This window comes from Canis aureus, chromosome 16 (genome assembly GCF_053574225.1).
Source record: "Canis aureus isolate CA01 chromosome 16, VMU_Caureus_v.1.0, whole genome shotgun sequence".
Taxonomy (NCBI): domain Eukaryota; kingdom Metazoa; phylum Chordata; class Mammalia; order Carnivora; family Canidae; genus Canis; species Canis aureus.
Genome location: NC_135626.1, coordinates 13,296,263 through 13,323,194, shown reverse-complemented (window position 1 = coordinate 13,323,194; position 26,932 = coordinate 13,296,263). Strand labels below are relative to the sequence as shown.

At 51.3% G+C, this 26,932-nt stretch overlaps 1 protein-coding gene and 1 long non-coding RNA gene across 5 annotated transcripts in view; one reads left to right on the top strand and one right to left on the bottom strand.

Annotated features, from left to right (window-relative positions):
• Positions 1-311: 311 nt before the first annotated feature.
• The window catches only part of CACNA1B (calcium voltage-gated channel subunit alpha1 B), a 195,677-nt gene continuing 169,056 nt past the window's right edge, over positions 312-26,932 (bottom strand). For 3 of the 4 annotated variants that reach the window (XM_077851627.1, XM_077851628.1, XM_077851629.1), the window contains 11 exons: positions 24,907-25,034; positions 19,035-19,131; positions 15,996-16,104; positions 10,173-10,280; positions 9,575-9,687; positions 8,416-8,543; positions 6,165-6,300; positions 5,874-5,990; positions 4,514-4,721; positions 4,013-4,257; positions 312-3,612 (listed from right to left, as the gene is read on the bottom strand). In XM_077851627.1, coding sequence (XP_077707753.1) covers positions 3,082-3,612; positions 4,013-4,257; positions 4,514-4,721; positions 5,874-5,990; positions 6,165-6,300; positions 8,416-8,543; positions 9,575-9,687; positions 10,173-10,280; positions 15,996-16,104; positions 19,035-19,131; positions 24,907-25,034 — 1,920 coding nt within the window. In that variant the 3' untranslated portion in view covers positions 312-3,081. The other variant, XM_077851631.1, reaches the window with a different exon arrangement.
• On the top strand, positions 3,186-7,329 carry LOC144285881 (uncharacterized). Its single transcript, XR_013354044.1, has 3 exons — positions 3,186-3,265; positions 3,497-3,671; positions 6,951-7,329. It is a non-coding gene; the product is annotated as an uncharacterized LOC144285881 (long non-coding RNA).

Sequence of the window (26,932 nt, the reverse complement as noted above, 5' to 3'; positions counted from 1 at the left end):
GCCCAGAGAGATGGAGGAGGGAGAAAAAAGACAATTATGCTTAAAACTAACCCAGGCCCTGGCCCTGATCCAGACCCTGACCTCGATCTCAATCCTGGCCCTGTCCACAACCCCACCCAGATTCTCAGGCTAATCCACACTTGCATCATGAACAGGCCTGAAAAATTGTTAGAAGGTTCTTATTTTCTCCCAAGATCTCTTTGGCTGTGCAATCCTGCCTGCATGCCCACAGAGGTGGCCTGGCCTCACGAGGACTCACAGATTGCTGACTCCCACACCCCTTGCATACAACACCCAGCAGCATGGTGGCATTTGTTTTGATTTTTTGCTAAGTTTATTTTAATCCAAGGACTTTGATTCATACAAAATGTCATTGTAGAAACAATAGCAGAATCCAAAGTCTGGGTGTTCAATATTACTCAGGCAGCAAACTTGTCAATCACAGGATTGTTTTAAAGCAGGTCCCAGTTGTGTTGCATGGTTGGGACTTCTTTTTGGGTTTTTTAACACTGTTCTTAAATATAAAGTTTTGCAACAAACCTTTGATTTATATCAAATATAATTAAAAATTAACAAATGAGTACATTGTATCAAAAAGTACGAAGATATACATTTCCATGCACATACTTGTATATATGTATATATGTATATATTTTACATGCACACATAACTTATTCAAACTACAGCCACTGCTTGACTGGTCCAGATGCAGACAACTGGTTAATGCATTTCAATTTTGGCAACTCACTATGAGATCTCAGTGGAAACATGATAGCTGAGAAGAGACGATACAGAAACAAAACCCGAAGTCAGGAAAACAAGACACAGTTTCTCCTCCCCCCACTCCCTGTAGTTTTCACCAATTCCAGTGTCTAGAAGAATCCAGACAAACTGGTGAGACTGTGTGGGGCTAGAACAGTGATTCTCTACCCAACATGGCCTGGGAAGCAGCCATGGTTCTGCACAGAATGGATACATTCAAAATAACATGGGCCAGAGATGAAACATCAGTATCAAAATACATATCCTTCTGCTTTGCAATAGGAGCACAGCGATCTCATGCACAGTCTGAGATACCATTCCAGTTATTATCTCCTATTGCAGTAAAATACTCTGTAATCTTGAAGTTTCAGAGTGTTGTGCCTTCCAGTAAGGAAATTCTATAAAATGGTTTGGTCACAATCATGCTGAAACCCTAGAACAGGTGGCGGTCTTATGTGATTTAGTTCTATTAAATGTGTGTCTTTTGTTGCATAGCCCTATAGGTTAACGACATCCACTCACTGGAACACACCTCCACATGGAGAAACGCACACACACAGCACAGGCCAAGTTTCTTTAAGATGAGTCATGGGGTAAAAGCCAATGAGAACACTCATGATCCAGCCAAGAGATCATCTGACATTTCCAAACATGGAGGATGCACCAAAATCTAATCATCTAAATGTTCCTTTTGTTCACAAAACAAAGGGTCTCCCAGCATTTTATGCACAGCCTCCCAACTATGGCATTTCTCCTTTGAGAGCGGCCATGAGGTTGGATTTCTCCTTCACTTCCTGCTTTCCCATGTCTCATGCCACAGATAGCGCAGGGCTTCAGATGCTCCCACTAGAGCCGCAGCAGCCAAGCTTCTCCTTGCCCTGTGGCTTCCTCCAGCTTTTGACCCCGTTTTGGTCAGGACATCCCAAGTGCTGGCATCTCCTCAGACAGGACCTCCCTCCTGCCCCGACATTTCTACCCTCCCTCTTCCCACCACCTCTCCCTCTCTGGCATTATCCAAAAAGAAACTTCCATGACAACAGACATCATGCCCCCTTTGGCAGGCATCCCGTCCCTGAGATTCAGATGTAGAACACACTGAGAACACCCCATACAAGGACACGCTCTACACTGCTCTGTGACTTCCCAGGAAAACCCTTCCACTTGTGGGAGGAAATCAGGGAAATGGTTGCTTTGTCTCCAAGACAACCGTCCCCCTGGATGTTACATGAGTGTTCTTCACGGACACCAGCTTTCCACTTGGTTGATATTTGGAACCGTTTCCAGCTCCAAGGATTCACCCATGCTTCACGCAGGCTTCACATCACCGCCCCCAGGAGCCTGGCACGAGAGGGCTCGGAAGTCAGGCACTTGGTGGAGAGCGGCAGGAGCCAGGAGAGCCGGGAGACCACCCAGGCTGATGCAAGAGCATCTCCTCACACAAGCCACACACACACACACACACACACACACACACACACACACACATCAAAGAGCTGAGAGCTTCCTATAGGTTGGATTTTTTAAAGTTATATTACGATTTCCTTCCTTATTTTTCTGTTTTTCTCTTTTTTTTCTAAATCAAGTATATGGAATTGACAAAAGAGGGAAGGGTGTTGTGATTAAAAACCAAAACCAACAGCAAGAATGTTTTCCAGATTTGGTCCCTGTCGGGGTTGACGGCATCTGGGAGAGGATAGAGAGTGTGTGAGTGTATTTCCGGTGTCCATTTGCTGCTTCAGCTACAAAGAGCAATACTGGGCATGTTTGTGGGCACTAACAAGACTTGCATGGAGCCACAGGCCGGCTCCCAAGGCTGCGGCCATCTACCGCCAACTCTGTCTCATCTTGCCAAACTTTTAAACACCCCAGGGTCCTCCATACCACACACTTGGATAAAGGATGGTCTCCACAAGATTCAGACCTCCTAAAAATGGCTCCAGGCACACACCCCAGATGCTGGGGTCCACCACACAGGATTCAGACTGGCAGGGTCCTAACGCAGCACATGCAGCCACTTCCCGTGTAGGGTCTGTGGTATGAGACCCCGGCAGGCAGCATACAAGGGGATAGAGAGAGCTACGTCCCTCTCTAAAAGGGCTTCAGGAATTGGTCCAGCGTGAAAGAGGAGGTGGGGGCGGGGTGGGGCTGGGGGGAGCAGTGGGGCCTCCCCCCAACTGGCCCCAAAGGCGGGGCCCCTCCTCCCAGGGGCTGCTGCCCCCGCCTCGGTGCCCCTGAGCGTCCCCGGGAGCCCAGCGTGGATGATAAAACTCATCGACTGGAACGCACCCGCTGAGCAGGTGCGTGGCGGTGGCGGTGCAGCTAGCACCAGTGGTCTTGGTCAGGGTGGTGGTAGCTGTGCCGAACCCGGCCGCCCGAGCTGAGTCCCAGAGTGCAGTGGTAGCCGTTGGGCACGCGGCGGAGGGGGTGGGACTGGGAGGTCAGAGAGGACACGTAGGAAGTCCGGGAGGAGCGGCCTGAGTTGGTGGCCACAGCCTCCTCAAAGGTGAGTGTGTCCTCAGGCTGAGTGCAGGCAGTGTCCTCACTGTCCAGACGCTGCCCCAAATAAGGGTCAGAGCCAATTCTAGAGCTGGCGGCCAGGGGCTGGCTGAGGGGGTCTCTCTGGAGCAGAGCGTTGTGTTCAGAAAGGCCACGACTAAGCCGACCAGGGGAGAAGGTGGGGAGGCTGGTCTGCGCCCCAACAAAGTGGACAGGGGATGAGTTGGCCGTCTTGTAGGTGACGCTGGGACGGGGAGTCAGCGGAGTCTGGGGGAGCTGCCTCCGCCCACCGCGGCCAGGGGTGCTAGCACCGGATGTTGACAACAAGGGGCTCCCATTCACTGAACCACCACCCTACATAAAACAGAACAGAGCAAATAAATATCAAAGGACCAGATCAGAGGCCAGTGCAGGTGAGAACCATGGAGGTGGGGGTGAGGGGCACAGAGAGAGGCAGGTGCCCTGGGAGGGGGGACTGGTAGGGCACATGATGGGGTGAAGGCAGATGGTACCGTTAGGCCTGGGGTGGTGGTCAGAGAACCATGGGTGACAAAGGGACAGGCATAGCCCAGGGAGAGGAGAGACTAAAGGCCAGTCCAGGGCAGTTGGGAGGGGAGCTTTGGTGGGGAGGAAAAGGGGAGGAAGGGGGGATCCCGTACAGATGGGGCCTGGGAACCGGACATGAGAGGATTTGGAGCATGGATGGGGTGGGGGCAGAGGCTGTAAGAAGGGGCTGTGAGAACTCCTGTCTTACCGGTCTCGGGGGTCCTGGCTCCTGCCCCGCTGTCGGTGACGTGGGGTGGCTGCTGAGGGATGGTTTGGGCTGTGAGGGCTCACGGCCCCCAAAGCGGTCACAGGAGTAGAAGCGCTGCTTCTCCGAGGAAGAGGAAGAGGGCTGCCTCCGCTCCTGGGACCGACCCCGCTCCTGCCTGCGCTCCCTCCGGCAGCCTGCGGGCCCCTCTCCCAGGGGTGGCCCTGGCCCCGCAGCACTGCTGGGTGCTGGCCAGGAAGAGGAGAAGTCAGCACAGCAACCCACGTGGGGAGACAGTTCCCCACCCCAGACCTGGTGCCCAGGGCCAACAGCGGGACCCAGGGGAAGAGGTGAGGGGGCAGGTGACCCCTGACCACCTGACCACCAGGCCTGGGACCCACCGCCCCCACACTCAAGGATGCTTGTATGGTAGAGGCACAAAAAGGAAGAGGGTCTCAGACCCCTGCATCAGGCCCTGGCCATTTGAGGGACCCCCGCACGCACCACCATCTGTGTCTGCAGACAGGCTGGCCCCCTTCTCCAGGGACTTCTGCTTCCTGTCCCTGCGGCGGTGGCAGCGGTGGTGGTGGTGGGGCACAGCCTGGCTGGCTGGTGCTCGGTCCAGGGCTGCGTTGCAGAGATGAGCCACATGGGGGCGTTGGGGCGCCAGGGTGGAGATGGAGCGCTTCATGGGGCTGGCGTCTGGGGCCGGCTGCAGGCAGGATCAGGGTTGGTGTGCAGCCTGAGAGAGGGGCCTGGAGCAGGCTCCACACTGAGGGCCTAGGGTTCAGGAACCACTAGGCTCCTCCCTCTCCCTGGAAAGGTCCTCCCCACCTAGGTCCACCCTTCCTCCCAGAGTACACTGCATAAGGTGCTGCCCATCTCTGCCAGACTAGGCAGGGGCCAGGCCGCCCGGGGGACAGGGAGGATACCAGGAAGGGGGCTGTGGGCCTGGCTGGGAGAACCCCAAGGGGTGGCTGCATGTGATGGCTCTGCTGGGCCAGGGCTGAGATGAGGACCTGTGGAAATGGGCCCTCCAAGTGCTGACCCCCACCTTCTACTTGGTGTCCTCAGGCTGACCGCCCAGCTGGCCAGGGTCAGAAAGGGGAAGAGGGCAGGAGCCACCACCAATGGGAGGCAGAGACAAGCTTAGAGAACGAAGTCATTTAAAATGTGCAGAACCAGGAACCACAGAAGGAGGCAGGGACAAGGTCCGCTCCAGGCAAGCACTGAACGCCCCAGCCTGCAGGCCATGCCCTTCTAAAGCCCCTAACCCTCCCAGCAAGTGAAAGCAGGGCCCCCCAACACAGTCTCAGGTCTGCAGACCCCTCTCTGAGTCCTTGTGAAAGGGCCCACAGCCCCCTTGCCCTGGAGCATCCTGCTCAGTAGTCAAAGCATCCTGGAGGAGCCGGGGATATAGGTGTTGCCGTCTCCAGTGTCCAGAGAAAGAACAGGGCAGATCATCCCCAGAGCTTCGATGCGGAAACAGGAAGCCCAGGATGTGAGGGCACCATGTGTTTTGGTGGGGGGTGTGGGTGGGGAGTGTGGGCTGGGGTGGAAGAGGTACATCCTCGAGACAGGGAAAGGCTGGGTCACGGACACAGGCCTGGGGGATGGAGGCCCCAGTGCCCCAACAGGAGGCTGAGCGCAAGTGGGTGGTAGGGACTCTTGGCAGGCCTCAGAGGACTCTGGTTGCACCTCCTGAGACCATCACAGTATTCTGGGAGTGCCCAATGGGGCCGGCAGAGTCCAGCTGCAGTGCAGGTGGGAGCCTTGGCATGGGACATGAGCCCTTCCCAAGCCAGGTCTCCTCATCCCCTACTCCCCAACCCTCCCATGACCCTGACCCTCCCAGACCACCCACCTGAGTCTCTGCAGCCAGGCGGGGCATGGAAGCTGCTCGTCCCTGGCTCTCCAGCCCAGGTTGGGGCTCCCCATCAGGACCTCTCAGGGCCATGCTCTGCATCTGGACATCCACAGCCTGGGCATACAGCAGCCCTCAGTCACACCAGCCCCCACTCCACCCTCACCTTCTCCCCCATTCCAGGCTCCCCCCTCCCACCCCACATTCCTGCATCTCCCACCAACCCGTCTCACTCCCTTCCCTGTCTCACCCCCATCTCCAGCCTGGCTCTCCAGGCCTAGGAGCCCTCACCGGTTTTCCTGGCTGCACCACTGGGATCTCTGTAGAGTGGCCACGCTCCAGGGGTGTCCTTGCCTCACAAGGTACCTCCTGGGTCCTCTGAGTGCCCCAAGAAACAGACTCCTTGATGCCACTCTCTTGGGTTTGTCTGTAGAGAACAGAGGATTACCTGTTGACTCAGAGGTCTGTGGGCCACAGAATGCCCACCAAGGACCTGGCTCTAATCTGCCCGGAAGCTACACTGGCCCTTTCTGCTCTGGGCTAGAAGAAGCCCAGAGGCATGAAGCCCCTCAAGTGCAGGTACCCCCAAGCGGCCACACAGCAAGGGATATGGACCGGGTTGCCAGGGCTCAGAGTAGGTGGGCAGAGAGGGCCCCGGAGACTATTCTGAGGGAAGTCTGAGCCTACCACTTTCTGATCTGGGGATATCCGGCAGGTTCCTCAGCCCTCGACAAGGTCTCCCATGTGCTTTGGGAGCAAGTTCTTGGCAAGGATGAGGCCACGTGTGTACAGCATGCGTGGTGCATAGTAAGAATGTTCTGCCCCTGTGGGCACGCAGCAAGCCCTGAGAGCTGCTCCTGCTTCTCACCCCTCCAAATCCACCGCCACCTCCCTGCTTCCTCAACTTCCAGCCATGGAGGCCTTTCTGCACTTCAGATCTAGGCTCAACTGTCATATTTTGGGGAAGGCCTTCCCCAGTCCATGCACCCCATCTGCTTATCCTTACGCTGCTGGTGTCTGTCTCCCAAGTGGCACTGACACTGCCCAGCATTTGTCTGGGCTACTGCTTGTTCTCAGTCATCTAGGTTGCATGGCATGGATCACACCCTGAGCTCAGAGCTGGAGCCTGATGGCCTCAGATGGCCACACTAATGACAAGACCAATTACTGCTGGGGTTTTGAGAAGATCATCCTCCATCTTCCTAGAGTTGCAAGCCTCTCCTCTGCAGCATGCTGTCTGGAGCTGCCGTGGCCCTGAGAGGAGGCCCAGCCGGGAAAATGGAAGCTGGACCTCCAGGCCTTGTCAGCCCTGTGGCCACTACATGATGCAGCCAGTTGCACTGTCTGTTAGGTGGCTCAGTAAATGCCCTGACTGCCTGGTACAGGCTGATCAGACCTGGCTCACTTGCAATAAAAGGGAGTGGTGGCTCATTTTATAAAACTTATAACAAGAAAAATAAATGACATTCATTTTCCCAAACTGAACCTGGCTTAGATCAATCCAAAAAGACATCTCCTTGATCCACCAGCCCCAGGGGAGCTAGCCCAGGCCTAGGCCCAAGGAGCTGCCAAGCTGGGCACTTACCAACAGTGGTGTAAAAGGTAACACCACTAAGTTAGGACAATTTATTACTCAACAAAACCTACCTGATTAAGAGCCCAAAACCCATCACCAGGCTTCAAAAAAGAACATCCAAAACACGTACAGGAGAGGAAGAAATCTTTCTCCTAACCATGCACACTGTGCCCCGTCTGGTATTAGGCCCCTACCTCAGCCCTTGCTGGATGAGGCAGAGAACAAGCCCCCCTTCGGGCTCAGCAAGTGGTTTGCTTTGGCCATGCGATGTTCATAGATGTGGGACCCTCGCTGCTGAGGCGGGGGGCTGAGGGGAGGCCTGCCTGCTACCACCCCTCAGCGATACATGGTGCAATATAGGTGACTGTTACTTCACCACACTTGGTTTGGTTTAGGTGGTTCATTACCAAGAATTATTGCGGCAAGAATTAGGGGATAGGTAAGAAAGACATTGCCAACTTATTTACAAAATGCAGTCGCTTAAAAAATCAGTACCAGAGTGGAGATCTGAGAGGCAAAATCCTTAGAGGAGTTAGGAAGACTAGAAAACATACAGGCCCATCAGCAGAATAGGGTGGGGAATGAGGTGGAAACAAGTAATTTCTCAGTGGTCAGCAGGCACCAAAGGTCAGTGAAGAAGCAGAGGCTCCTCACCAGATAACGAAATGGGCATGCACAATGGGGAAGTAACAGTGGGAATCACTAACTGTCTAACCCACTGACTGTCAGAGGCACCCAGGAATTAGCTTTGGAGTCCACCACAGCCCGTTCCAGCAGCCGGCAGGAATAGCTTTCAGGCAGCACAGTGAACTATTTGGGTGGACAGTGGAGCCAGTCTCCAAAAACGGTGATGGCACCCGAGAGCTCTCTGTCCTGGAGTGCTGCCTGCGGGCGGCCTCTCTGGGAGGTAGAGAAACCAGGAGTCCTGCCCCCTCCCTGTACCACACACCCTGGCTGGGTACTCACATGGCCCCACCATTGCTGAGGGACGCAGAGCTCTTCTGCCGAAGGAAAACCCGAGCTCCTCGGAGCACAGCTGGCTGTGTCTGCTCCAGTGTGGCCTTCAGAGGGTGGAACAGCGACACAGGGCCCATCTGCAGAAGGGATGCAGAGAAGAAGAGCTCTGAGGACAGAGACAGCTGTGTCAGAAAGCTGGCCTGACCCCACAGCACAGGTTGGGGCTCTTTCTGCCTTGCACCCAGCCCTTCACATGAGGCAGGAAGGGGCTCACTTGCAACCTGGCCTGTGAATGACATCAGGAGAGTAATTTCACTTCTTGGAGCCTCAGTTTACCTACCTACAAAATCTGGGAACCACATCCAACTACAAATGGTAAAAAGATTTCATCTCATCAAATTGAATTCACAGGTGGAGGCTGCATGAACCCCGGACTGACCAGAATTCTCAGGAATTCTGAGGAGATTTCAGGGCTTGGGGGTGGGGGTATGTATGGATTTCCACAACAGGGGAGGGGGGTATGTATGGGTTTCCACAACAGACAGGGGAATGGAGGGTGGTGGTGTGGGCATCAGAAACTTCCTATCCCACAATGGGTGAATGTTCCTGTAAGCACTGAACACCAGGGAACTTTCTAGAGTCTACATAGGGTCACTGATGGTTTGGCTGTGTGGGAAAGTTATCTTTGAAGCATGACATCAGGAAGATGGGACCCCAAGCCCCAGGCCAAAGTCATGAGTGGAAGAAATCATGATCCTGGACCCCTCAGCTTGAATCTCTCTGATCCCTGTCTGTGCGCAGGGTAATCGGGTTCTCCCAACACCTCCCAAACCACCTCCTCTAGTAGTCTTCCAACTTCTTTCTTCTACCACTTAAAAAAGTGCCATCTCCAGGTCACCTGCTCTCAGCCCCTTTTCTTCTGCTCCTGAACACCAGCTCTCCAAGTCAGGAAACCCCCAGTACCATCAAGAGAGCAGCTATTGCAAAGCACACAGGCTGTAAGGAGCTTCTGACTTTGGGGCTGGGGAGGGGAGGCCACAGCAAGAACCTCTCAACTTCCTTTCCTGCTGTGCAATATCCAGGAAGGGTGTGGGTTCTCCCTGCTGTCAAACAATGGGCGGGTAGCAGAGCCTGAGATCTACTTCTCGGAAATCCTGGAACCTGGTACCTGGGACAGGCCTCCCGCGGCCTGGTGAATCTGGTCTCTGGTGGTCTTGTTCTGTTTATAGAAGTCAAATATCATCAGAGCTGCATACACTTTTCCCACTGTCATCTCATCGGCTGGAGGGAGAGAAAACAGGATGGAGTGTAGAGGAGGAAAGGCAAGGAAACAGCCCCCACTACGAGGACTCCTGGACATGCTCAGGCAGGGGCATGGGGCTTGGCCAAAGTCATGCGGTCCCCATGTGGTGCCTCTGGACACAGAGCGCATACCCCCTGGAGGTGCATTGACTCTCCCCACAGGTCCCTTTATCTTCTTCCAATATAGTAGGCATGGAGTTTCATCTTTAAGCACCTTACCACTAACTGTAGGAGTCTCCTGATTTTCTCTGGATTTTTTTGAGGTATAACCCCCACCAGTAATGTGGGTGACCGTCCCCTCCCACAGCCCCTATGCACCCACTTATAAGACCATCTTCCCTGCAGGTGGAAACTAAGTCTAGATAGACTAGTAATGAGGTTACCCTGGCCCAGGCCTCTCGGGTCTGCCTCTGGGTGGGATATAAAAAGGGGGTGAACAAGGGGAATTTCTTGGCCTCACTTACGTTTATGGGGTGGCACCAGTAAATCCAGGGTCTTCTGGGGCAGATTGGCCCACACAGAGGAAATTTCCTTCCTCAACTCTGCATCACACTGATGCTGCTTCGTGCCAGCTGGGGTGGGGGCAGACAAGGGTGTGGAGGGGGAGACATGTTAGGAGCCGTCTCAGAGCCCCGTTCGGGGAACAGGCAGGGACAGGTGTTGTATGGGGGGAAATGGGGCAAGGATGGCACTAGCAGGAAGCACAAAGCAGGAGAAAGCAGTGCCAGGGGAGCTGTCAGAGCCCCCTTGATGGCACCTGCCCAGAGACATGTGCACGTGGGCCCTGGCGGTCCAGCTGCTGACCCACCCATTCATCCACTTGTTCAGGAGGACTGAGTGAACACCCACCACAGGCCAGGTGCTGTTCTGGGTGACGGAACAAAAGCAACAGAGCTGCCTTCACGGCACCATGTGGCCTGAATCAACAACAAAGTGGCAGTAAGCAAAAAATCCAGTGTGTTGGATGAAGAAAAAGCCAAGTAGGAATGGATGAGAACTATGAGGAGGGCTGCAATTTTGGACAGGGGAGTTAGGAAAGGTCTCACGAGAAGGAGGTATGTGTAAGACCCTGAAAGCAGAAAGGGCCCAGGAAGTACAAAAGCCTAGTTATGGAGGTGGGAGTGTGGTGCAAGGAGTAGATGCTGAGAGGGGAAGCAGTGGAGGGTGCTAAGCAGATAAAATACTGATTTTTTTAAGCATCAGATTTACTATGGTTTAACGTACATACAATGAAATGTACCCTTTTCAGTTATCCCATTCTACAAATTTTGGTGATTGCATAAAGCCATGTTTCCACCCCCACGATCAAGACATGGTACACCCACTGCACCACTGCCAAAGTCCCTCTGTGCTCCCTTTGCAGCTGACCCCTTGGCCTCCTACCATCCCATCCCATCCCATCCCATCCCATCCCAGCACTGGTGTGTTTCTATCTTGGTTGTTTTGTCTTCTCCAGAATATCACACAAATGACATCACAGGGTATATTGGCTTTTGAGTAGGATTTGCCCACTCAGCATAATGCATCTGAGATTCATCCATGTTGCTGAACATATCAGGAGTCTGTTTCTTTTGATTGCTGAGTACTATCTTACTGTATGGATACACCACAGTTTATTCATTCACCATTTTTGAACATTTGAGTTGCTTACATTTTGAGGTGATTATGAAATAAAGCTGTAAATATTTGCATATATGTTTTTATGTGGGTATATGTTTTCTCTTCTTCCAACTTAGGAGTGGGATGGCTGAGCCATGGTAAGGAACTGCCAAAACTAGGATCACAAGAATTTCACAATATGCATTCTCACCAGGACTTAGTATGATCATTTTAAAGAGTATTTTAGCCATTATAATAACCATGTAGTGTTATCGTGCTGTGGCTTCATTTTGGATTTCTCTAATGATTAACGATATTGAGTGTATTTACATGTGTTTATTTGCCTTCCATATATATATACATATATATTGGTGATATGTCATTCAAATCTTTGCCCATTTTTATTGGGTTGTTAAATTTTCTTATTGCTAAGTTGTGAGACACTTTATCTATTCTAAACTGATCCTATATCAGATATATGTTTCAAAAATGTTTTCACCACTGCTTTAGCTTGTCTTTTCATTTTCTTAAATGTCTTTTTGAAGAGCAAAAGTTTTTAATATTGATAAAGTTCAATATACCAATTTTTCTTTTATGGCTCATGCTTTTTGTGTCTTAAAAAATCCTTGTCAAATTCCATATTGTCAAAATTTTCTCGTGTTTTCTTCTAGAGGTTTTACAATTTCACATTTGCATTTATGTTTATGATCAATTTCAAGTTAATTTTTGTACAAGGTGGAAGGTATGTGCTATGGACTGCACTGGGTGCTCCCCTCATTCACATGTTGAAATTTGAATGCTCATTTTGATTGTATAAGGCCTAGAAGGAGGTAATTAGGTGAAATTAGGTCATAGGGGTGGGGCCCTGACCCATAGAGTTAGTGTCCTTATAAGACAAGACACTAGAGAATTCGTTCACCCTCTGTATGCACTCAAGGAAAGACCATGTGAGCACACAATGAAAAGGTGACCACCTACAAACCAGGAGAACAGGGCCAGGAATGAAACCTACCTTCCTGGCACCTTGATTTACTTTCCCCCTCCAGACTGTGAAAAATAAATTTTTGTGTTTAAGCCATTCATTTATGGTATTTTGTTATGGCAGCCCAAGCAAAAACACTAAATGTCAAGCTTTTTCCCTTCTTTTGGGGGGGGGGGGCATAAAGCAGTCTAAGTTTTCCAGTACCGTTTGTTGAAAAAATTATCTTTTCTCCATTAATTGCCTTTACAACTTCATCAAAAATCCACTGGCAATGGGAGTGTGAGTCTCTATTGTGTTCCATTGAGTCATGTCTCTGTCCTGTCACCAATACCACACATCTCAGTTAACAGGCTTTATAGAAAGTCTTTTGATTCAAGTAGAGTAAGTTTTCCAACTTCATTCTTTTTTCAAAATTGTTATTCAAGTTCATTTGCTTTTCTACATACATTTTAGAACGAGTTTGTACATTTCTACCTAAATACCTGCTGGGATTTTGATTGAGTTAACATTTATTCTATTGATCAGTATGGAAAGAACTGACATCATGACAATATGGAGTCTTCAAATGTGTGAAGATTATGCAGTGCTTGATTTATTTAGGTCTTGATTCTTTCAGTGTATGTTTTGAAATTTGCAACATACAAATTTCACATACATACTTTTTAGAGTTATCCAGCAACATAGAAGTATTTCATGTTTTTGGTGTGATTTTAATGGAACTTTTCCCCATTTCAATTGTTAATTGCTAATATATAGAAATAATTTGCTTCTTGTGTATTGACCTTGTATCCTGTGACCTTGCTATTATTGTGTATTAGTTTTAGTAACTTTTTAAAATGGCTTAAAACAAGAGAAATGTACTATCTCAGTTCTGGAGGCCGGAAGCTCAAAATCAAGGTGTCCGCATGACTATGCCTCCTCCAAATGCTCTAGTGAAGAATTCATCCTTGCCAGTTTCTAGATGTTGGTGGCTCACAGCCATCTTTGGCATTCCTTGGCCTGCAGATGCCTCCATTTTATTGACTTATTTATTACAATCTTTCAGATTTCTCCATAATCATGTAAATTGTTATTAGGAGCTATTTTATTTCTTCCTTTCCAACTGGTATTGACTCCTATTTCTTTTTCCTAACTTATTGCAAAGGCTAGGACATAAAGTATGATGTTGAACAAGAATGGTGACAGTAGAAATCCTTCCTTTGTTCTTGATCTTAGGGGAAAGGGAGTCAGTCGTTCTTTGTTAAGTGTATGATTTGCTGAAGGTTTTTCATAGGTATCCTTGATCAGATTGATGCAGAATTTTAAAAATCATGAATAGATACTTAATTTTGTGAAATGCTTTTTCTGCATCTATTGAGATGGTCATGTAGTTTTACTTCTTTGATGTATTAAATTATATGGATTGATTTTTAAACTTGAACTCAACTTGCATTTCTGGGATAAACCTTACTTTTGTCATCAAGCAAATAGATAAGTATAGTTAGATTCAGTTTGTTAAAATTGTGTTGAATATTTCTGTGCCAATAGTCATGAGGGATACTGATCTGTAATTTTCTTTTCTTATAATGTCTTTGTCTCATCTTGGTATCAGAGTAATTTTAGCATGATACAGTAAGTTGAAAAATACCTTCTCTTTTTCTATTTTCTGGAAAAGTTTATATAGAATTGGTATTATTACTTCCTCCTTAAATGTTTGGTAGACTTCACCTATGAAGCTAACTGGGCCTGGGATTTGCTTTGTTGTTTCTTTGTTTGTTTGGCTTTTAACTATATATTTTAATTTCTGTAATAAATATAGTGCTACTCAGATTATCTCTTCCTTTTTTTTCTTAACCTACTCATGTTCTCTGTTCTTGATTGAACTTGATGGCTGGTGTCAAGGACTTCTTCCATTTCATTTAAGTTGAAGTTATTGATGGAAAGTTGTTCATAAAATTTCCTTGCTACCCATTTAATGGCATTAGGACCTGCAGTGGTATTCTCTCATTCCTTATATTGGTTATTTTTATCTCTTTTTTCCTTGATCGGTCTAGCCAGTTTATTAATTTTATTGGTTTGATTTGTAACATGATCACTCTGGCTGTTATGCTGAAGGCAGACAAGAACAGAGGCAGACTGATCAGAAGCTACAGCAACAATCTAGTCAAGGCCCAAGATACAGTGGTTTGGACCAGGAGCTGGCAGTGGTTGAAGACAAAGAAGTGATCATATTCTGGTGTATTTTGAAGGCAGAGTCAGAAGACATGACAAGAGACGAGACATGGATCAAAATTGGGGTAAAGAAAAGAAAAAAGAGGAGGTAAGAATGACTCCAAAGGTTTTGGCTTGAGTGACTAACTGAAAGAACAGGGTTTCCACTGATGGAGATGGGAAATATGGGAAACATCTGGCAATCAACTCTGGGAAGTATCATGGGGAACATCTGGCAATCAAGTCTGGGCAAGTAAACCTCTGGAATGTTTACTGGGCCTCCAAGTGGAGACAGTAAATAACTTTTCTCACGTGGCTCCTCACAGGAGAATGCAGGTCTTCAGGAGGCTGCCTGCACTAAAAACACAAAGTTAGAAGTCACAGTATTTAAAGCCATGAGAATAGGAGGAATGACAACGGTTGCAAAGAGAACAGTCTGAGGAATGACAACGGTTGCAGAGAGAACAGTCTGAAATGTCACTGAACAGTGACATTCAGAGGGTGGGAGACATGAGAAAACAGAACAAGAAACACAAAAGAAGGATGTGACAACTGAGGAAAGACTGAGCTGTGGATAGCCATGGTAAGGGCCGAGCATGTGGACGTCCCTGCACAGCTTAATGAGAGCAGCTCCAGCAGCGCTGCAGGGGAAGCCCAACTGCAGCCTAAACAGGAGACCAGATAGACAATACAGACCAGTCTCTCAAGGAGCTGGCTGTGAGGAAGGGAAGAATAAAAATAGAGAAGCAAATGGAGGGGGAAGAAAACTTTCTAAAGATGGGAGAGATAATACCATGTTCATTGTTGACACAAATTATCCAATAGAGGAAAAAAAAAAAAACAGGCAGGGAAAGAAGCAGGGTGCAGAATTTCCAGTGTGACATCTTTGGGTAGATGAGAACAGGAACTAGAATGCAAGGTGGGGGTGGGGGTTACTGGCCTTGACTCATCCACTGCAAACGAAATGGCTGAGCTCAAGGGCACAGGCGCAGCCAGGAGGGCGGTGTGGGGGTAGGGACAGTGCACACTCCCTTTGGTGGCTTTAATTTTCTCAGTAGTCATCACAGGAGGGGGAAGGTGGAGAGGACACACTGGAGGTTTGTCCTCTCCTAGTTTGGCACAGTCCTGTCAGCTCAGGAGGGGACCTGACAGGGACTGGGCTCACTACAAGGAGTGGACAGAAGGCACACAGACTCTCCACCCTGGGGAAGGGTGCTGCCTCAGATGAACCCGGGCCAGGCTATGTTGTGCCTGCACATGCTCTAGCTCTGGATAACCTTTAACCTCACTGCACCTCAGCTTCCTCACATGAAAATGGGATAATTACAATGCTCATTGGCAAGATGGTTATCAGGGGAATGGAGTCATCGGCCAACAGAGGTGCCTTGGGCAGCTATCCTTGGTCCCCTCCACGCAAGCCTCCACATCCTCCTCCCTGCACACCCACCTGGGGTGGCTCTGGAGTGAGACTGCCCAGCCCTGGCTTGGTGCCCTCCCCAGATGCTGCCTTGCTCACCTGGAGCCAGCTTGATCTCCAGTGCGGTCCGAATGAGGGCCATCAGCGTGGACGTGAAGTGGACAGTCATATCCTCATTGGAGATGGGCATGTTCATACGAACCAGGCGCTAGGGACAAGGGGAGCAGGTTAGGGCCAGGCCCACCAGGGTCCCTCCACCACAGGACTACAAGGTGCTTGAGTCCCTTAGAGGCTGGGCTTGGCCTCCTAGGGGCAGCTTCTGCAGGTGCCCAGGCCCAAGCAAGGTTGGGTGGCTGGGAGTTTTGCCAGCATTCACACTCACCCTTGGGCCCCCACCCTCATTGGAGCTGAGGATTCTCCTAGCTGCAGAAAAATAGAAGACCGGGTGAAGATTGTCACATAGCACCAAGCCAGAAGCCTGGATCCCTCTGAAAGAACAGGGGTAGAAGGACCCCTACCCAAGGCAGGAATAAGGGATGTGTGGCCTGGGCTGAAGAGGAAGGGGTCTGGGCTGTAAAGCGGAACCTGGGGTCCCCTGGGATAGCCTATAGACAGGAGGGAAGACCCCTGTCCCCACAGCTCTGCCATCTCCACCTGCAGCCTGGAGTACTGGACAAGAGGCGGGCAGGATAGCCAGGAGCACAGCTCTGAGTTCTGGCTCCAGTGAGGCACCCCCCACCCCAGGAAGGCTTGTGTCTCACACCTCCCAGCCAGAGGGCCAGCAAGAGACATCTGATGCCACTCCCCAAAGGCATCCAGCACCTTACAGTCAGAAGGACCTGGGATAGATGGGACTGCACAGGGCCAGCATGAAGTCTGGGAGGGGAGGCTCAGGGCCACCATGTAGGAGTAAAAGTACTCCGGACCAGACTGGGGCCAGTGCCCTGCTGCTGTGCCTCCTGTTTCCCCATCAGGTGAACAGCCTCTTTCCTCTTCTCATCTTTCAAGGACAGAACAGCTGGAGACAGATGTATCTATACCACAGACCTCTAGGTATAGCCAGCAGCTGCCTAGAGCCTGAGGCTCTGAGAACTTACGTGATGTCCGGGAATAAAAGTATCCCTGGAATACTTTGTCTGGAATATGTCTGGAATGTCCTCAGCATGGGAGATCACCTAGCTGGCAAGGTAGCCCTAGGGGCACCATGAGCCAACCCCACTATCTTCTCACAGCAGCGTCTTGTCCTCTACCACAAGACTGAGCTAGAGATGGGGGCACAAGGTCTCTCCCTGGGGTCTGCCTACCCTCTGCCAAGACTGCATCCTGTGACATAGCAGCATCTCTTTCCCTCTGGGGAGGACCCCCCAGCCCTGCCACCAGTATTTTGGCCCCAAATCCAACCCTCAGCCTAACAGAGACTGGGTGGCTAGAGACATGGGCCCAGACTCTGCCCCCCTGAATGCTGGCAAAGCCCCACTTGGCACATCCAATCATGGTCCCAGGACCTCACACATCACCTGTGTGACGCACACCAGGAAAATCGGCTTTCCAGAGCAGTGTCCCTGTAGACCAGCACCGATGGCAATAGTAGAGGAAGAGGGATTCCTCTCCAGGGAAGTCAGGGAGTCGGGCACCAGCGTCAAGGAGGAGCAAGCAGGTGATTTCCAAGAGAAGAGAGCTCTGTCCAGGGCACCTTCACCAGAGGCTCTCCTCGGCCTGCCCAGGCCCTAGAGGGGCTGGGATCTCAAGAAGCAGGGCAAGACCAGAGTAAACACGTGTCTCTGCCCTGGGCCTAGACCCTCCTGGTCACAGCACTCTGCACATCTCCTGGACCCTCCCTAGCTCCCCAGGCCCATCCATGCCTCCTCTGGTCTAGTCATGACCAGAACCGTGGAACTGGCTGGTACCGCTGGGGAGGGACCCTAAAGGCTAGCCCATCAGGGCCCTGCATGCCCAACCTGGCCTCAGGTATCAGTGGACAGAACTCTCCTTCTTGGGGACAAAGCTACAGCCTTGCATGCAGGCCTCCAGGCAGGCAGAACATACATGCCAGGCAGGGGAGGGCCGAGGAAGACATAAAAGGGATCTGCCAGTGGCTCAAAGGAGCCACTAGCTCCCATAGGCTGTGCTGAGGCAGGTGACAGAGGTAGGCCTAGATCGAGAGCAGAGAGACAGGCAGCATGGACAGAACCAGAGAGATGAAGGCTCTGGTGGGAAGCTCGCTCAGAGACAGGGCGGTGGTGGGGAAGCCCCAGACACATGCCGGTGGAGCTGCCAGACTGGGGCTGGCTGTTTTCTGGGAGCTCTAGGAGCTGCAGGAGGGCTCTGGGTATGGGGCAGTGGTGGGGGGGGGGCAGTGCTAGAGGGATGGAAGGTGGGGGTGTGGTGACTGAGGGTACATGGGCAGGTGGGAGCAGGCTTGGGGCTGGACCATGTGACCTGCTCACCCCCCGAGGAGGGAGGCCTGGAGATGCCCTCAGTTTACCTCCTCCTTGCAGCTCAGCCTCCTAGGCTCCTCAGCAACAGAGGGAGGGAGCTTGGGAGCACCTGGGCCCCTGAAGCTGTCCTTACCCAGCAGCAGCCCTCAGAAGCCCCAGGAATGACAGCAGGACGCCTCTCCCTGGCACCCTTTCCTTCTTCATAACAGAGTGGCACTTACAAGGCCCTGGAGATGCTTCTCCTCAGGCTGACAGCAGCCCAGGCCTGGGGAGGTTCTGCATGTGCGGGGCTGGGAGTGAGTTCCTCAGGGGTACCAGAGGCCCTGCAGGCCCCTATTACCCCAGGCTCAGACCCTGAGGGCTGGGTAAGTCCACCCTCTTCAGGCACTTATGGGACACAGAAGTCAAGTGCCATCCTGAGCCCAGAGCAGAAACAGCTGGTCTGTCCCCTCATTTCCAGGAAATGAAAGAAAAGAGAAAAGGCAGATGAAGGGCTCTGGCTCCACCTTCCTGAGCCTCACAGGGGCTCTCAAAGGGGGCAGACCTGCAGGGACGAGGCACGGTATCTGCGTCCCTCTGTCTGAGGAGGTAGAGGACATGGTTGGAGCAGAGAAAAGGAGGAAACAGACAGCAGAGCGGCAGACAGACAGATGGACAAGCCCAGCACAGCCAGCCTCCGGGGTGCAGGGGTGGGGTCTACCTTGTATGCAACTCGAGCAGGGCATTTCTTCCCCAGCCCCAGGGGTGGGGACATGTGTTTCAGCATCTCAAACATGTCATTGTAACTGATGCGCCCACTGGAGACCCGGCCCAGAGAGGCAGAGGCAGGGTGGGGTCCACAGGAGGGGTGCGGCAGGAGGGGGTGGGGGGAGGAAGCAGACAAGAAAACAGATCCAGTTAACCAGCGTCAGATTAAATGCCAAACGTCAAATTACAAAAAAATGAGGGACTTTCTCTGCTTGACTCATCCCCTCCTTGCCCCTCCCAGCCTCACCTCCACACTCCAGCCCCACGCAGGGCAGCGGGCAGGGGTGACATCTGAGCTAATGAACATGGAGGGATGAGGAAGGGCTGCATCGGGGCGGCTTTGGGTTGTCAACTTCTGATTTTACACTTTTAGAAACCACAGATAATGCCAAATCAGAAAAGAGTTGTTTCACCATGCCGGGAGAGCTGGCAGACAGAATTACATGACCGATGAGGCCGGCCTGAGAACCACGGCAGAAACATCAGCTTGCCTTAATGCTCAATTTGCTTCCAAGTTAGCCTAGAGGCTAAAAAAGTGGAGAGAAAAAATCTAAAACAAGCCAGAAAACTAGAGCGGGAGCCACGCTGTTCTGCAAGGAGCCCCAAGGCTCTAGAGACAAACTTGACGGGTGAGTCCTGCTCCAAGCCCAGAGACGCCCGAGGCCGCCCAGGGCAGGGCTGCTGCTGGGAGTCAGGGCTGGGCAGGAAATGGGAGACTGCGGAGGGTGGGGGGAGGAGGGGGCACGGTGGGCAGCTGGGGTGGGATGTGGCTTAGAGCCACTCTTGCACCCTCCTGACAGCACCCCAGGGACAGGGCCGGGGCCAACCAACAGGACAAGGCTCCAGATCCAGGAAGGTGTCTAGGGGCCGATGACTGTGTCTTCCCGAGACGGACAGGCCACCAGGCCTGCAGCCTCACCTCCACCCCTGGGGACACCTGCCTATGGGACCTGCTTGGGGTCCCAGAGACGGTTGGGTTCAGGCCACCCAGGAGAGAAAAGGGACAACTTTTTCCTGGCAGGCACATCTGCCCCAGGCTGTGGCCCTCCTCCCAGGGTTTCCAGCCTCAGCTGCGTGGATCCATCCAGAGGTGAAGCAAGCGGGCCTGCCTTTGGGCCTCTGCTCCCTCTGTCCTCTCCTCCCACAGGGACCAGAAACCCTCGGGCTGTTGGGCTCTTCAGACTGGGAGGGGCAGCTGCTCCTGGTCTGCGCGTGCCCAAGCCCTCCTCCTCTGGGGCCCGCGGCCTCCAGCCTGTCTGACCGTTAGCCCACCCTTGAGAGCCTGGAGGCAAAGCCAGGTAAGACAGCTGCTTCCTTGGCACAGGCAGGGCCTGGCCCCCAGCTCCCACCCAACAGCCGACCCCTACCCTCAAGGCCCAGCCAGAAAGCTTCGTGTGTACTGCCTCAGAAGGCTGCCTCTCCCCAGCCAGCTGGAGGGGTGGGGAGATTAGACGGGAGACCAAAGCGTCCAGGAGGTTGGAGTGCGGGGCAGGGCAGGACGGGAGGAAAGAGAGGTGAGGTGTCATCATTCCCAAACCAGGCAGGGAGTGTGTGCTGTGTTTGCGTTTCGGGCAGGGAAGAGTATGTCGGATGGAGGCTCTGAAGTTGCAAACCTTGTAGGCCAACCTACGAGGGCAGTTCTTCCCTAAGCCAACGGGTGGCGCAATACAACGCAACAAACTGTACATATCCTTATAATGAATCCGGCAACTGGAAAGGAAATGTCACAGGTTATGGCAACCAAGGCACGATGAGCCCGTCCCGCCCGCCCACCCAGCCTGCGACAGGAAGAGGAGCCAGGCGGCTGGACAGGCAGCTCCCTGCAGGGAATCCCGGGGCTTGGAAAGCCCCTGGCAGCATGGCAATCCCAAGATGATTTCCAGAGCCTGATGCAGGCAGGACACACGCCATAACAGAACAAGTGCCGGCCCCTGTCCCAGGCCCCCACTGTGCACGTACTGAAACTGTTGGTCTGTCTCTCCCGGGGCCTTGCTCACCCACCCTCTCTGGCAGCCCCTACTCTGGCTCCCTGAGTGCCTGAAACCCCATGCCTGACTGTCCCTACCTCCCAAATCTCTTGGAATCTGCTGGTCCAGCTAAGAACCCCCTTGTCCCAGGGTGGGCACCCTGGCCAACACTGATGTTTCTCTTTCCTGTACTGTACCCCTTGGTCTAATCAGCTCCAAATTACTTCTGGAAAAGAGGGAAGAAAGAGGAAACCCCACTTTGGCCTCACCCAAGGTGCCTGCTAACCTCATGGGACCCAAAGGGTCAGAAAGCATGGTGAAGCCCCAGCCCCAATAATCACTCAACCCAGTTCACAGCCTGCCCTTTGGGTTCATCTTCTCTCTTCCACCATCAAATCCCTCAGATGGCACCAGATGGAAAGTGGGGGCACAATACTGTCACTCCAATTCAAGAACAGTCCTCATTGTCCATAAAACAAAGTCAAAGATATTTCTTTATCCCAAATTTCAAGACCTCCTCAACCTGTCCCAGCTGCCCTTCCAGCTCCTTTGCACTCTCTTCTCCATCAGACACAATCAAACCCCTTTCCCTTCACCCCTGGCCCCATCCCCTTCTCTAGAGCTCAATCTGTCTTGCCCTCTTAAGTCTGGCTCAAATGCCACCTCCTCTGACTCACCAGACAGGTGGGGTCTGTCCCTCCTCCAATACCCCCAGCCTCATACTACAGCCCCTCTATTCTCCCACTGTCCTGCCGGACTCAGCATCCTCAGAGCACGTGCTCACTTCACCTACAGACCCCCGGTCCCCAGCACACGGCGCATGCTCAGGAATGTTGACTGGACAGATGGATGAACACAAAGATGAGTAGACAGGTTGCTCACAGGTGTGGTTGTGATTCTCTTTTCAAGTCTACATTTCACACAAAGTGAGGCAGCAACAACAGGGAGGATGGGAGAAGGCGGCACCAGAAAGCAACAACCCCACGCCTTCTTCATCTCCCCACAGCACGTGTGCACACACATACCCATACTCACATGCATTCACACACGTGCGTGCACAAACACACATGCCCTGTGCATTTACATGTGCACACACAAGCACACACATACACACTAACATGTCCTGCACTCACATGTTTGCAGTCACAGGTGTGCATGCTCGTATGTGCACACACAAACCACCACGTACCTGTGCACACATGCACGCATGTATTTCTGTTGCACACATGCAAACACACAAGCCGCATGTATACACAGACCTGTATGCATACACACAACACATCCGTATACAATATGCACACACGTATACACCTGTGCACACATTCACATAGCCACACAGGTACAAACATACACATATATACACACACATACACATATGGAAGCTTGGGAAATTCACAAAGTTTAGTTATTTTTTAAGTCTCTCCAAGAATGAGGAGACAGCAGAGTGGCCCCCTGGGATATAAAGATGAACATATCCTTACATCTGCCTGGAAGCAACCTTGCTCCTGCCTGGGATGTGGGTTAGACTCAGTCCCCTCAGCTGCCTCTGCTGGGCCTTCCCCTAGGCCCTGCCATCAGGAGGTGAGCTATGTTCTCAGCCCAGGCCACATGTGCGGGCAGCAAGTCTGAGCGTTAGCTGTGGGTCACATCCATGCTACTTCTGGACCATGGTCCTATGTGCTATTTCGCAGATGCCACGTCTGGGGTAAGGCTTATACTTGCTGTCTACTCCTTCCACAGCACTTTCTCTACCACACTCCCAGTGGCCTCTGCCTTCCAGAGAGGCCCCATTGTCTGAACTCTGGATTTGGGAAACAGTCTGAGCCCCCTGTGCACCATCACAAAAACACAGTCTGGCCCAAGTCCATTTGCTGTATGCCCTAATTCTGCTCCACCCGTTGCTGGGCTAAGAGAAGTCCTGGGTCTACAGTTCGTAAAGATTTGGGGACAAGTCTTCCCCCTTCACAGGCCTGCACTGACCTGCCTTTGTCTCTAAGTCCAAGTCAAATCCCAAACAGAATCTCTGTATCTCTGCAACACAACCTCTGGAAATAGTGTGTCTAGAACTAGCAGCATCTCTTGAGACCACAGTCCAAATGACACTCCTGGAACAAGCCTCGACCCTGCCCTTGGGTTGAGGGTTACTCAGAGTCTCTCCTGCCCTCTGACCTGACTAGGCCTTCCTGACCAAAGAACCCATGCCTACCCTTGAGCCTGTGGATGCCAGAATGAGCCTGGGCACTGCAGGGCCAATGTGCTGATGCATCAGCAAAATGACAAGACTCTCCAAGGCCACAAAAACGGTCACCTACACCATGAAACATAAATAACAGCCATGCTTGTTCTGCACTATGCAAAAACTGTAAAATTTTCACTACAATGGAAAACATTCAGAGACACTACAGGCATGGAAATGCCCAAGGGTTGCTGGGGTTGCCAGTGGTTTTTGGGGCTTGCCCCGCCAGGGAAGGGTCTTACACAGCACCTTCTGGACCCTCACATGATAGGGTAGTGGCCCTAGGAAGGCTGAGTGAGGAGGGTGAGGGATCCCAGCCAAGCTCCAGGTTTCAGGAGCTTGAGGGCCAGAGAGCTCTGGAGCAATCCCCATGCTGCTTCAGGTTAGGAGAAAACAGGTAGAAGCTCAGGCACTCTGTGGGCAGTGGGGTCCTCACCGTGAGGACACCGACCATCTTCTCCAGGTCTCTACCATGCAAGGGGTGGCCCAACACAGAACTGTGTGAGGGGGACACAGGCAGGCGGGGAAGCCTCAGAGAGAGGAGCTGGGAAGTGGCCACACCCCATCTCCACAGTCTTATTCCCCTGGAGCGTGGGAAGGGACAGATGCCCACCCGCTTACTGGGGCACTGTGCATTCACATTCAGGTCTGCTGATCGCTCGCCATGAGCGAGGCGGTGAGCAAGCCTGTGTCTTCCCCAGCAGCCAGGTCTCTCGGCCCCTCCATGTCCTGTGTTTGGCCTTGCAGAGAGCATTCCCTGAGTAACTACTCAAGTATCTGCTTGAGAGAGTGAATGAATGAATAAGCAAGTGAAGGAGCGCATGATGAAGGAACAGACAAATGGGCAGATGGCGAGTCCATGCTGCTTTGCTAGCCCCGAGGATAAGAGTATGTCCTGGGTGTGCAGGACTCTCCCACGGATCACAGAACCACCTTCTAACCCAAGCCAGTCCCCTCATGACACACTTGCTCTGTCTGGAAATGAACCACCTCTCACTTAATGCAACACAGTAAACCTTTCCCAACGTGACCAAAGGGTCTTCAACGTACTAGACCCTTCCTGGTAGCTCCTTTAATTTCAGTAAAAGTTCACCAAGCACCTGCTATTTACAGCCTGGGCTGGGGACACAGAGGTGTATGTTGGCTCCTGTTCCTGAGGGAGATGGCAGAGAGGGAGAGGCCTGAGCCCATCAGGGGAAAAAATGTTATTTCTGCCATGAAAGCTTCCAAGCTTCAGGAGGACAGTGAGGCCCCAAGGGAAGGCCCTCCTGCTGTGTCTACACCCTTTCCCTTGAGCCCTCCATGCCCCTCATGTGACAGACCTGTGAGGGGACAGTACACTCCTATTCAGCAAGAGCCCTGAGCCTCACAGACCCCCTGGAACCTTCTAAGTGCTGGACTGAGGGTCTCAGAGCATTTCTCAGCCCAGGGAGCTGTGTAAAAGCACTGTGGGCATGAGAAGGAGAGCGCTACCTCAAGGGGGACCCAGCACCACCCTATGTGGGCCCCATCAAAACCTGAGGGTGATGCCTCATGTGACACAGGTCTGAAGCCCCCCAGCCCTGTCGCAAGATCCGTGGCATGGACCACCCTGAGGACCACGGAGCACGGGGGCCACTCACCACGCAGCCGGGTCGTACTCAGCCCAGACCCGGATAAACTCGTCCAGGTGGTGAGGCCCTAGGATGGAAGAGTCCCGTGTAAGGTACTCAAAATTGTCCATGATCACGGCCACAAAGAGGTTCAACATCTGCAGGACAGGAAGGAAAAGGGGTGACATAGAGAGACCTCAGCCTGCCCTCTACCTAGCCCTCACCCACCAGCCAAAGTCTGTGTGCAAAACCATCATAGCAGCAGAGGCCACTGACTTAGAGCTTGTCCAGCCCTGCTCCCCCACAGCCTTTGGGCCTCCACGATGCCACCACCGTCACCACCCACCACAGTAGCCTCCTACCCCAGGGTTCTAGATCCCGCAAATAAACCTGAGCCCCTCCTGCTCCCTACTTCTGCTGCTCCAACCCTAATTCATGTCTACAACCCCTTCTGCCCCACCTCCCATGACCATCGGTTTCCCCTCTTAGCTAGCCAGCAAGGAAACCGTGACTTTGTAGTCAGCAGTTTGGACTCTAGTAGTTTAGACTCTGGACAAAAGCTCAGCTTCTCTCCTTCTTCTTCTTTTTTAAATTGACTTGAAATTCACATAACATATAATTAATCATTTTGAAGTGTATAACTCAGTGGCTTAAGTGTATTCACACATTACACAACCACCTCTCTAGTTTCAAGAATTCTTCATCACCCCAGAGAATGCCTTGTACCTTAAGTAATCACTCACTTATCCCCCCCCCCCCCCACATTCCATGGCAACAATCTCTGTTCTGCAACTATAGGCTTGTCTATTTGGGATATTTCATATAAAAAGAATCATACAATATAGAACCTTTTGTGCCTGGCTTCTTTCACTTAGCATGATTTTTTGAGGCTCATCCATTCATTTGTAGCATGTGTTAGAACTTCATTGCTTTTTAAGGCTGAGTAACATTCCAAGGTAGGTATAGACCACCGTTTGTTTATCCATTCATCCATTGATGGACATTTGGGTTGTTTCCACCTTTTGGCCGAACTGTTTTCCACAGAAGTTGCTGCATTTCACATTCCCACTATGATGCGCAAAAGTTACTATTTCTCCATTTCCTTGCCAATGTTGGTTATTTCCCATTAAAAAAAGTTATTATTATAGCCAGCCCTAGTGAGTGTGAAGCAAGTGTGCAGTTTTGAGTTTTCTTAATGCCCAAAGATGTTGAATATCTTCATGTGCTTGTTGGCCATTTGTATATCTTCTCCAAAATTTCTATTCTGATTCTTTGCCCATTTTTTAGGGGGGGCTGTCTTTTGTAGTTCAGTTCTAAAAGTTCTTCATATGTTTTGGATATTATCCTCTTATAAAATATGTGATTAGTAAATATTTTCTCCCATTCCTTAGATTGCATTTTCACATTTTTATAATCCCCTTTGACACACAAAAATATTTGAGTGTCCAGTTTATTTTTTTCTTTTGTTGCTTGTGATTTTGGTGTCAAATCTAAGAATCCTTTGACAAATTTGAGATCATGAAGATCTGCCCCCTATGCTTTCTTCTAAGACTTTTGTAGTGTTAGCTCTTATACTTACATCTTTCATCAATTCTGGGTCATTTTTGTATATGGGGTGAGGTAGGGGTCCATCTTTATTTTTCTGCATATGGACATCCAGTTGTCTTTTCATCATTTCTTATTCTTTCCATATGGAACAGCCTTGTCATCCTTGTCAAAAATCAATTGTCCATAGATATTTGGATTTATTTCTGGAATCTCAATCCCACTCCATTGGTCTATCTTTATGCCAATATCATACTGCGCCCCCTCCCACCTCATCAGCTTTACTGAGAAATAAATAACTGATATAATTATAAGATATTTAAAGTGCATATTGTGGTATATATACATACATACACATCATGAAAGCATTCCTACTGTCTAGTTAATTAACACATCCATCACAAATTTTTCTTTGGTAGACTATTCAAGTTCTACTGTCTTAGAAAATTTCAATTAGGGCATCCCGGGTGGCTCAGCGGTTTAGCGCCGCCTTCAGCCCAGGGCCTGATCC